Here is a 12,551-nt window from a genome sequence, read left to right as displayed (position 1 = left end):
GTTATTAAAGCTATAAACTGCATAATGTGTAGCATACCAGGTGTGCTGAAGACTGGGACGTTGTTCTTGATCTGGGCATTGGTGCCTGTTCAGACACAAACAAAAAGTTAATGGAGAAATTACTTACTTGATAATTTCATTTTCCTTAGTGCAGACAGATGGACTCAGGACCAATGGGTTATGCTCTCCTGACAGCAGATGGAGACTGAGTCAGGTTGCAAAGCTGATGTCACCATACATACACCCCAGTAGTGACCTCAGCCCTCCAGTATTCTCTTCAAAAGCCACTGTGGACGTACTAGTGAAAAATGATTAAAAATGTGATTAAAAATGGATAACCGTAACTGTACTCAACCAAACACTGAACCTCAGATAAGAATATAGGTGCCCCTGATCTAGGGACTGGATGAGTTTACCCGTAACCTCTTGGAATTGATATCCACTCCATGAGTGAATCCTTGGCACTGGTCCTGGACAGCCGAGGGCAGGATGCTGAGTCAATCTGTCTACACTAAGGAAAACGAAATTATCAGGTAAGAAATTTCTCCATTTCCTAGCGTGTAGCCAGACAGACTCAGGGCCAATTGGATGTACCAAAGCTACTCCTGATCGGAGCGGGAGGCCGTCCACGGTCTGGTTAACACCGCCCTTGCAGAGGCTGCACCCTCTCGGGCCTATACATCCAGGCAATATAACCTGGAGAAAGTGTGCAAGGACCACCCGTCACTGCTCGGCAGATATCGACAGGAGACAGCAGTCTAACTTCCACCCATGAGATTGCTTGAGCCCTAGTGGAATGAGCTTTACCCTGAGAAGGTAATGGTTTTCCTGCCTCCACACAGGCTCCCATGACCTCCTTAATCCAGCGAGCTATGGTAGCCCGCGAAGCTGGTTCGCCTTGCTTCCTTCCACCGTGAAGGACAAACAGGCGGTCCGTTTTTCGGACCGCCCGTTCTGAAACTGCCAGATACCGCATCAAAAGTCTACTGACATTCAAATGACAGAGGAGACCGTATTCCTCCATGTCCTTGTGCTTATCTAAAGATGGCAAAGAAATGGACTGATTCAAATGAAACTCTGAGACTACCTTGGGCAAGAAGGATGGAATGGTATGAAGCTGTAACGTTCCTGGAGTCATCTGGAGGAATGGTTCCCGGCAATACAATGCCTGCAGTTCAGAGATCTGACGTGCCAAGCATATAACCACCAGGAACACCATTTCCAAGGCTAACACACACAAGGAAAGACTGCGCCAGCAGCCGAAAAGAGGGCCCTGCCAAAAATTCCAATACTAGTTTAAGACTCCACAAAGGAACCGGCCACCATAGGGGTGGCTGAAGGTGCTTCACCCCTTTCAGAAAACGGGCTACGTCCAGATGAGCAGACAGGGAGATTCCGTTCACATCGCCCCTGAAACAAGAGAGAGCCGCTACCTGCACCTTCAAGGAGTTAAGGGCCAAACCTTTATTCAAACCGTCCTGCAAAAATTCCAGAATAAGTGGGATTCTGTCCACCCGAGAGGGACACAGTGTTTCTCGTACCAGACCCGCAAATACGTTAGGGACATAGAGAACTTCCGAGCGCGGAGTAAGATGGCAATTACTGCCGCAGAATATCCTTGTTTCATCAAGTAAGCCCTCTCAAAGGCCAGACCATAAGAGAGAGTCAAGTTGGATCCTCATGAAGGACCGCTCCTGCTGTAGCAGGTCCCTGTGGAGTGGGAGGCACAGAGGGCTCTCCACCAGGAGTGTCCGCATGTCCACATACCACGGACGCCTGGGACAATCTGGTGCTACTAATAGGACTAATCCCCTGTGGTGCTTAATTCTGCGAATGACCCTGCTCAGCAGGGGCCAAGGAGGGAAGGCATATAGCAACTCTTCTTCCAGCCAGGTCTGAACGAAAGCATCGATCCCCAGGAACCACCAATCTCTTCTGCGACTGAAGAATCGGGGAACCTTTGCATTGTGATATGTGGCCAGCACGTCGATGGATGGGAGGCCCCAGCGATCTATCTCATCCACTGTCCTGGATCCACACTCTCTGCTTAGAAAGTCTGCTCTGACATTGTCTTTTCCTGCAATGTGGGAAGCTGAAATCATCTGTAGATGTATTTCTGCCCATTCCATAAAGTGGTCTACCTCCTGTGACATTTGCTGGCTCTTGGTTCCACCCTGGGGGTTGATGTAGGCTACTGTCGTTGCATTGTCAACATCACGCGGACCGTTCGACCCTAGAATCTATGGCTGAATTGTAGACATGCCAATCTGACTGCCCGGACTTCCAGGCGATTGATGTTCCAGAGGGTCGCTCCAACATCCCTGCTAATAGTGAGCTCCCCAGCCCCGAAGACTCGCGCATCTGTCGAGGACCAGCCAAGTTCAGTGAAGACCTGGGCACACCCCTACTCAGATGAGCTTCCTGCAGCCACCACTGGAGCTGAGAGCATACACCCATCGGCAATAGAAGGCAAATAGAATAGTTTTGAGACTGTGGGTTCCAACGTGACAGCAGTGATGCTGAAGTGGTCGCATGGTTGCCCTTGCCAATGGCATCACTTCCAGGGTTGCCGCTCTCAAACCGAGAACTTGGAGATAGCTCCACACCGTCAGGCGTATCGTGCTCATCAACTGGCACACCTAGGACATCAACTTCCCTATCCACATGGTCGGAAGGAAGATCTTGCCCTGCTTGGTATCGAACCGGACTCCCAGTTATTTCAAGGACTGGAAAGACTTGAGACTGCTCTTGTGCAGGTTTACTACCAGGAGTTCATGAAGTAAGGAGGTCACCAGAAGACTCTCTTCTGCAGATCTGGCCCGGATCAACCAGTTGTCCAAGTATGGGTGCACCAGGATTCCTTGTTTTCTAAATGTTGCCACTATGACCACCATAATCTTGGAAAATGTTCTGGGGGCGGTGGCTTGGCTAAAGGGCAGTGCCCGGAATTGATAATGGCGACCCAGTACTGCAAAGTGTAGAAAACGGTGTTCTTGATGGACTGGAATATGTAGGAGATCTCTGGATAGGTCCAGGGAGGTTAAGAACTCTCTCGATTGTACGGCCATTATCACGGAGCCTAATGTTTCCATGCGGAATTGACTCACTAGTAGATGTCGGCTGACATTCTTGAGGTCCAGGAAGGGGTGAAAAGAACCTTCCTTCTTGGGTATGATGAAATGGATGGAATAACGCCCCATATTTTCCTGGCGTGCAGGTACTGGGAATTACAGCCCTCATCCTGAGGAGCCTTAAAAGAGTAGTCTCCACTGCATGCTTCTTGTGCTGGGAGTTGCAAGGTAACATGAATACATCCTGAGGGGTGCTGTGAAATTCCAGCTCATATCCTTCTTGTAAGACTTCCAGTACCCATTTGTCCAAAGTGATTTTGACCCATCGCTGGTAGAAAAGGGTCATTGGACCCCCTATCTCCTTGTTCCAAGGGTGGGTCAGCAAAATTTCATTGGGGGGATTTGGGACAAACCTGAACCCGAGCCTGCCTCTCTTAGCCTGTCAACTAGCAAAGGACTGAGACCTCCCAAAGGGCTAACACCTCTGAAATGTCAAGTTTCTGAACAGGCGAAAATGTTGGGAACCCCAGGATCGGCCCTCTCATAGACAAGCGACGCTGTAACTGCTTCCTCATCTTCTGGTAGCCGGGGGACTTGAGATTCGCCCCATTTACTGGCCAGCTTTTCTAATTCGCTTCCAAAAAGGAGTGATCCTTGAAAAGGCATCTTTGTAAAACTGGCCTTGGAGGATGCATGTGCTGACCAATTCCGTAGCCATAGCTGTCTTCTGGCCGCCACCACTGAGGCCACTCCTTTGGCTGAAGTATGGACTAGATCGAGCCCGCGTCCGCTAAAAAGGTGGCAGCGGGTTCCATAACCACTCTGGAATTCACCCCTCGAGTCATCTACCTCCTGAGAGAGGAGTAGGTACGAATGAGTTATCAGGGCACAACAAGAAGCAATTTGCAAGGTCATTGCTACTGCAAAGACTTATTTAAGGATGGACTCCATCCATCTATTATGTGCATCATTTAAGGCTGCTCCTCCCTCCACTGGGATAGTTGTTTGCTTAGAGACGGGCACAGACTAATGCATCCACTTTAGGGAAACGCAAACACTCTCTCATTGCCGAATCCAGTGGGTATAGAGCTTCTAACACTCGTCCCTCTTTAAAACTTGCTTCCGGGGCATCCCATTCCAGATCAACCACCACCTGGATGGCTTCCAGTACTAGAAAGTAGCAAGAGGCTTTCTGTAGGGAGATCAAAATAGGATTCTTTTTTGGTTCAGTCATAGAATCAGACCCAGGAACTCCCAGTGTCTTCAGAGTCTGGGAAACCAAGGCTGGCAATTTGTCTCTATGAAAAATCCGCAACATGGTTCGATATGGTTCCAACCCAGGAGGAATTTCTCCTTCTTCCAAGGGGTCCGGATCATCCTCTTCATCTGAACCATCTGGGTCCCTACCAGGGATGCCCTTGGTAAGGCAAGGCATGCCTCAAGGTCTGTCAATAGGACTGAGAGAGAGGACTGACAAAAGTTGGAATCCAAGTCAGACTGTGAAGTCCTAATATGACAAGCAGTGCAGAGAGAAAGGCGCTTATGTTTCTTAGCTGCCAGCGCCATTGGCGGTGATAACTGTGTTCTATCGGCACTCGCTTAAAATTTTTTATGCACACAGATTTCGAGCACCTAGGCGGGGCGCGATGAGGTGCATGCACAGCCTGTGCGCCTGGCTGTTCCTGGTTCTGCGCATATATATGCGCATGACATTATGTGCAGCGCGTGTGCATAGCCGACGCACTGCCTGTATCGATGTTCTATGGATGGCAATACAGCACGCACAAAAATGTGGGCACAAGATTGCTCCGCTGCAGCCGACCAAGCCTAAAGCGGGGCCCAGTCCACCAAGGCTGCTTAACCCGCTTGGAAGCCCACTTCCCCTTACCCCAACAGGATTGGGAATGATGTCGGAAAGCCATGCTGAGCAAGGAGATTGGAGGAAGTCTTACCGAAACCCCTCCAAATGTCTCTGTATCAGGAGGTAATTTTTTTTTTTTTTTTTAAACTTACCTGGGCTCAGCGATTACCAGCTGAGCACAGAGAGTCTCCGGCTGAGGGGGAAGAGGGCTTTGGTCATCACCGCTGCGCTCTGCTTCCTGCACCCACTGCCTTTCAGCTGCTTAAGCAGTAAAGACCACACCAGGAACAGGCTACCAGACCAAGGCACACCACTGAGGGATCTCGGAAATCACCTTAGGAATTCTCAACTGGGGGAGGGACCTTTAGTTATCACCATAGAGAGTGGGGCTCAACTTTCCTTCAATTTATAAAGTAGAATTTCTCCTTCCAAAAAATACAGCAATCCCATAGGGAAAGGTACATCCACATCTTGAGACAGAGAAATACTGGCGTGCTGAGGTCACTCTAGGGATATATGTAGGTTGATGTCAGCTTTGAAATCTGACAGTCTCCATCTGCTGGCAGGGGAGCATAACCCATTGGTCCTGAGTCCATCTGACTACACGCTAGGAAATGAACAAACAAAGATGATTAGACACAAAAAAGGACAGTTAAGATCTTTTGGCAAAAGTCCACAATATTGCAATATCTTTTTAATGGCCTAACATTATTATATAGCAGCATTTAAATTGTTAAATGCTGCATATTTACAGATCAAAGCATGCAACAGCAGCATGCCAGAATGTAAAATCAGCACCAAACCCCTAGCGTTATATGGAACTAAGGTTGCATATATGACATCAGCACTTGCCATTAAATAAAATGTTCCTCGCCAAATCAGAAGGAATAAAATTTCAAACAAAGCAGACAAATGAGAAAACATGCAACTCAACTGCATATTTCTATTGCCTCACATGCAACTATGTATTAGAGTGAGATAAAAGCATTACTAACTCTGAAACTAAGGCTACTCCCTATCTGGTATCTCCGCTCACCTGGAAACAATTACAACTGGAATATACTTGGTCTTGCAGCTATTTGAACTGCTTCCTGCTCTTAGATCACAAATCAGGCTTTTACAAAATGCTATTCAGACAGTGGGAGACACAGCTGACTAACAGCAAGTGTAAGGATTAAGCAAATTACCATTTTGCCCATTGCTTCATAGAAATCTGTGCCATGTTCATGGAAGGTCTTTTTGGTAGGAGATTCCTGAGAAATTCTTCTTTGGAGCACTGGTGAAAGAAAAAGTTTACCAAGAATCATTATTGGAGCAGGAAAAACACTATTTGCAGATTTTAGAGGTTTACCACCTCTGAAGTTAAGATATCCGGTTTCTGATTTGTTAGATTTACTCGGTGCCCTTGGTTTCCTGTGGCAGATAAGAAAATTGGTTCTTACCTGTTAATTTTTGTTCCTGTAGCACCATGGATCAGTCCAAACTGTGGGTTATGCCTCCCTTCCAGCAGATGGAGACAGAAAAACTTGAAGGACGCCCTTACTTAACCTAGTGTGCCCACTGTATCCCTTCAGTCTTAAGAATATCAAAGCAGAAAGTAAAATATTAACCATAACAACAAATCAAGCAGTAACTGTATTAAAGTCAACTTTGTGAATAAGTAACCTGTAGGTTTCTTCCTCTTCTGTAGCTATCTGCAATAAACAGGAATATGAGCGCGGACTCGTCAAAATAAACCCTCTCATGGGAGGGCATCTGGACTGATCCGTGGTACTACAGGAATGAAAATTAATAGGTAAAAACCAATTTTCTTTTCCCTGTATATACCTGGATCAGTCCAGACTGTGGAATGTACCAAAGTGTCCCTAAACAGGGTGGGATGATGAGAGTCCCATGCGAAGAACCCCACTGCCAAAATTACCGACATCTGGGGTTTGAACATCCAAAAGGTAGTGACAAGCAAATGTATGGAGCGTCTTCCAGGTAGCCAGTCTACATATTTCTTGGGGGCGATACCAGCTGGCATTCAGTCCACGAAGCCGCCTGTGAATGAATAGAATGAGCCTTCAGTCCCTCAGGGATAGGTCTACCTTTGCAAATGTAAGTGGAAACAATAGCCTCTTTCAACCATCGGGCAATCATTGATTTAGAAGCTGACCCCTCTTAGGTCCAACTCCACAAAACAAAAAGATGATCTAAATATCTGAAAGGATTAGTGATTTTCAAATAACATAAAAGAGCTCACCGAACATCCAGACGCCTTACCTCTCTCGCATGCGGCTCATCCGCGGACAAATTGGGAAAGGCTGGCAGTTCTACTGACTGACTTAAATGGAAACTTAAAACCACCTTTGGTAAAAACAAAGGAACTGTGCGAAGACACACTCCGAACTCAGATTCTCAAGAAGGGCTCTCTACAAGACAGAGCTTGCAGCTCAGAGATCCTATGAGTGGAGCATACTGCGACCAAGAACACAGTCTTTAAAATGAGATCCTTTAAAGTTGCCTAAGAAGTTCAAAAAGGGGGATCACACAAGACTCGAAGTACCAAATTAAGATTCCAGGAGGGACAAACCGGGCGGACGGGCAGATTCAAATGTCGTACCCCTCTGAGGAATCTAACCACATCCGAATGAGACGCCAAGGAGCTACCTAACAGGGAACCCAAGGCTGCCACCTGTACCCAGAGGGAATTAAAAGACAAGCCCTTTGCTAAATCATCCTGCAAAAATGCTAAAATATGAGCCACCGAAGACTGCTTGGGACGAATGCCATGGCCACGACACCACGTCTCAAAAACTTGTCAGACCCTGGCATAAGATAGTGAAGTAGAGGTTTTTCGAGCTCACAATAGGGTAGAAATCACTCCTCTCAAAAGCCAAGCCGCTAGATAAAAGCGATCTGCCTGGTCGAAAAATATAGGGCCCTGACGAAGCAGATTGGGAAGGTGTCTGAGCCTCAGGGGCCCGTCCACTGCAAGATTGATTAGATCCGCAAACCATGGACATCAGGGCCACTCTGGAGCCACTAGGATTACGGCTCCTGGGTGAACTTCTACCCTGCGAAGAACTTTCCCCACCAAAGGCCAAGGTGGAAACACATACAGGAGAACTGAGGACGGCCATGGGAGAACCAACTCGTCGACCCCTTCTGCTCCGTGATCTCTTCTGTGGCTGAAGAAATGAGGAGCCTGGCATTGTCTCTCGTCGCCATCAAGTCCATATGGGGAGTGCCCCACCTTTGCACGATGAGGTCCATTGTTAGGTCCGACAGTTCCCACTCCCCTGGATCTATCCCGTCTCTGACTGAGAAAATCCATCTGAATGTTGTCTGAGCTGGCGATGTGAGACGCCACCAGCAGAGCCAGATGCTTTTCTCCCCAAACCATGAGCTGCTCCGCCTCTTTGGCCACTGCTTGACTTTTGGTTCCGCCTTGGCGGTTGAAGTAGGTTACTGTCGTCACATTGTCTGAGAGGACTCTGACTGCCCGATTGTGTAACAATGGGAGGAAGTGCTGCAACGCTAACCGAACCGCCCTGGTTTCCATGCGATTGATCGTCCAATTGGATTCTTCTGTGGTCCAGGTGCCCTGAACTGAGAGGGATTGATAGACCGCTCCCCACCCGGAGAGGCTGGCATCTGTGGTCACCACGATCCAATCTGGGTTCTCGAGGTCTACTCCGCGAGTCAGGTTGTGGGGGCAAAGCCACCATCCAAGACTGGGCCTGGCATGATCGGTGAGAGGCAGAGGGAACCGGAAATTCTCCGATTTGGGATCCCAACGGGACAGCAATGCTCGTTGTCACGGACTCATATGAGCAAAAGCCCAGGGAACTAACTCCAGAGTGGACGCCATGGAGCCAAGGACCTGAAGATAGTCCCAGGCTTTGGGGAGAGGCAGTGCTAACAAGCGACAAACCTGTTTCTGTAGCTTGGACATTCGGTCCTGTGGAAGAAATACTTTCCCCAGCCTGGTATTGAACCGGGCCCCTAGGAAGTCCATCGTCTGTGAGGGTACGAGGTTGCTTTTGGCTTGATTGATAACCCATCCCAGCGAGTCCAGAAGAGTGACCACTGTGCTGACTGCTTGAGTGCAGAGGATTCTTGACTTTGCTCGAATGAGCCAGTCATCCAAGTAGGGATGAATGAGAAGCCCCTGCTTCCTTAGGGCCACCACTACCACCACCATTACTTTGGTGAACGTGTGAGGAGCCGTAGCCAGACCGAACGGCAGTGTGCAGAATTGGAAATGTCTACCTAGAATCATGAATCGAAGAAATTTCTGATGATCTTCGTGGATGGGTATATGTAAATATGCTTCCATCAGATCTAGGGATGCCATAAACTCACCCTTGCGAACCGCAGCAATTATGAACATAAGGTTTCCATCCGGAAGTGTGATACCTTGAGGACTTTGTTCACCTTCTTCAGGCCCAGAATAGGCCGGAAGGAGCCCTCCTTTTTGGGGACCACAAAGTAAATTGAATAGCGTCCCAACTTCCGATCCTCGTGGGGCACGTCCTTTATCGCTCCGAGAGCAAGGAGACGGCCGAGAGTTTGCTGAACAATCTGAGCCTTGGTCCATGAACTGCAGGGGGAAACCAGAAAGAAGTCTTGGAGCGGCCGAGCAAATTCCAAAGCGTAACAGTGTTCGATAATGCTTAGGATCCTCTGATCGGAGGTTATTATGACCCATGCCTCGTGAAACCGGGCTAAAGCCCCCCTACCCGAGGAACCAAGCAAAGGCTCGTCCGCAGCATATAACTACTGCAGACTACCGCTCAGATTCCCAAAGCTGACACTTCGAAGATTCGTTTGAGAAGCACCTCCAGCTTTCTATCCTGCAAATCCTTGAGGGCTGCTGCCCCTGCGATGGGAATAGTTGTTCGATTTGTTACAGCAGACACGGACGCGTCCACCTTAGGGGACTTCAACAGGTCCCGAGAATCGTCTAACAGGGGATAAAGCTTATCCATAGCTCTTCCCACTCGTAACCCGGCATCTGGTACGTCCCACTCCCGAGTCATTAGATGTTGGAGCATGGGATGAAAAAGAAAACCCTTAGCCAGGGCTCGCAAGCCCGCTAAAACCGTATCCACGGAGTCCTGTGGAAGAGTATCCTGGGAGATATCCACCCTGAGTTCGGATAACACAAAGGGAATTAGTGGCTCTAGCTCCTCCCTGTGAAATAGACGGACTACTTTAGGGTCGTCACCATCCAAGGGGGACTGCTTCACCAGGTGTTATGGTTTTGAGGTGTTGGGAGTGGATTCTTGAGTACTGCGGTGATGGCCACTCCCATGGGGAGGAGCCCTGTGAGGAACCGCAGTACTAGCTAGACTCTATACACACAGACAAAGAGAATTCGTGTTTATTATACAGCTTGGTGGTACTGCCCAGGGGCGGAAGCAGTGAGGTAACCCAGTAGAAGTAGTCCAGGGGTCCTTAGCAGAGGAGACCAGTCCCACGCTCAGGTAGTTGGGTAGGCTGCGCAAGGTAGTAGAGAAGTCCCGGATGCAGACTTGCAGCGCAGAAGCTGGAGGTGAGAGACTGACAAGGTTAGTTACACACTGAAGTAGATAGCTGTATTGATGAAATCCTGGCAGGCAGAAGTGAAGCAGTTGCAGGCACCAGTGTAGGGAGCGCAGGCCCTCGAGGAGCGAGGGCCTGGTTTCCCAGTTAGTTACCTGAAAGAGAGAAGATAGGCCCCCGAGGAACAGGTACCCAGGTTAGCAATGAATTACCCCAAAGGGCAGAGAAAGAGCTTCCAGCGGCTGCTGGAAAGCGGCAGAGCAGCTTAGACCGGAGCGATTCCAATCCTCTCTTGATCCTTGCTAACTCAGTTTGTTAGCAAACGAAGGGCAGGCTAAATACCCGGATGTCATGACGTCACTCGGAGGGGACGCCCCCAAGGTTCCAGCCATGATGTGAATAAAGATGTGGGTGGCATGCACGCACACTAGGAGGCCCTCAGGAGAAACATGGTGAACACAGTCGCCGTTGCCGTTCCGGGGACGCCGGAGAGAGCGGCATGAAGACGCGGCAGCAGCCATCTTCCCAAGGCTTGAGGAGAGAGATGGAAGAAAGGTGAAGCACAGAGGTCGAAGCCGTCTGAGCCCGACAGATGCAACACCAGGTCGTCCTCTGCCCCTGCAGTGGGCAAGTGAGTAGCCAGAGCGTCCGCAGTCCCGCTGTCCGTGCCAGTAGTAGGAGCCGAGGCGCCTGACACGGACGAACCCCGCAATTTGGCGACCCGCAGAGACGCTGGGGCCTCTATACATTTAGCAATCTTCGCGGGGGGCTGAGCCAGAGGATTAGGACGCGGAGTACCGCCAAGCTGAGTAGCCAGAAAGGCTTTGTGCATAAGAAGCACAAAGTCCAAGGAAAAATCTGTGGACCCAGCTCCCTCCTACTTCAGGGGATCGGGGCCATCCTGTAACACATCCTGGTCCTGATCAAACATATCTCCCAGGGCTTGCATGTACTGGGGAAAGATCAGGAGGGAGCTCCCCTTCCCCCATAGCCCTTGCTTCAGTGTCGGCAAAAGTTTTCAAAATGACCGCCATTCCCGCACTGAGGGGGAAAGGATTGGCTCGGACCTGCCAAGGTGCTTGCCTCTTTACTGCACCTCAGGGCTTAGTAAAGCTGCTGGTAGCCTGAAAGGAGCTACCTTTCCCCCCCCCCCACCGAAATACATTGCAGGCAAAGGCCTGCGCGGGAGAGTCTGGAAACAGACTCCCCGCAGGCTATGCAAGACGATGGCCGCGGCATGGTTTCAGTGCGGGGCGGGGGGGGGGAACACGACCGAGGCAGGGAGCCCGAACAGCTCTGCAGAAGCCCAGAAAGCCCCCGAAGTAAAACGCAGCGCAGCCGCAAAGAAAAGAAACCGGCAGGCTGCTTCAGTGTTTTGGTTTTTTTTAAACACAAGTCGATCGGGGCGCCAGGAAGGAGAATGACCGGACCACCGGTTTCTCCTTCAGCATCTTACCTGCGGGGAGCCCCGTGGGGTAACCAACCCCGGCTCCCAAACCTACTACCAGGAAGGATGGCTCAAAGAACCTAACTACCCCCCTGGGAGGATCTGCTGAAATTGTGATTTTTTTTTTTTAAGCTTGATTCATTGTAGGAGCCTGAGCAAAAATAAAGGTATACTCCCCTTTAAAAAAAAAAAAAAAAAAAAAAAGATTACGCCTCAACCCTAAATCAGGGTTTCAGGGTAAGACTGCAGGTTTGCACCACCTCCATCTGCTGGAGACAGAGAAAGACTGAAGGGATACAGTGGGCACACCAGGTTAACTAAGGGCGCTTTTCAAGTTTTTCTGTCTCCATCTGCTGGAAGGGAGGCATAACCTACAGCCTGGACTGATCCGGGTACGAACAGGGAATTAAGATTAGCAGTAAAGTTAGCAAATTCAGTGGCAGATTTTCCAAAATTCCAGTGAATTACAAAAAACTTGCATAATTTTGCATATTAAAATATATTTTTATAAAGTAAGGAAAAAAGCAATTTTCTAACATTTGTGTGTCTAGTTTTATTTTTATTTATTAAAGGAAAAGGGATCTTAATTATTGGTGTTGAGGAAGGAGGGGAAGAGATCTAGGGAAGGGGAGGGGAGGGG

General features: G+C 49.2%; 1 protein-coding gene across 4 annotated transcripts in view; it reads right to left on the bottom strand.

Annotated features, from left to right (window-relative positions):
• SEC16A (SEC16 homolog A, endoplasmic reticulum export factor) overlaps nucleotides 1–12,551 on the bottom strand; it is a 192,532-nt gene that overhangs the window by 50,783 nt on the left and 129,198 nt on the right. For all 4 annotated transcript variants that reach the window (XM_029614123.1, XM_029614126.1, XM_029614124.1 and 1 more), the window contains exons 21-22: nucleotides 6,120–6,208; nucleotides 38–85 (exon numbers count right to left, since the gene is read on the bottom strand). In XM_029614123.1, coding sequence (XP_029469983.1) covers nucleotides 38–85; nucleotides 6,120–6,208 — 137 coding nt within the window. The remainder of the gene's footprint in view (nucleotides 1–37; nucleotides 86–6,119; nucleotides 6,209–12,551) is intronic.

Source organism: Rhinatrema bivittatum, chromosome 8 (assembly GCF_901001135.1).
Source record: "Rhinatrema bivittatum chromosome 8, aRhiBiv1.1, whole genome shotgun sequence".
NCBI lineage: Eukaryota > Metazoa > Chordata > Amphibia > Gymnophiona > Rhinatrematidae > Rhinatrema > Rhinatrema bivittatum.
The sequence above is the reverse complement of the archived record's forward strand: the minus strand, read 5'-3'. Positions and strand labels throughout refer to the sequence as shown.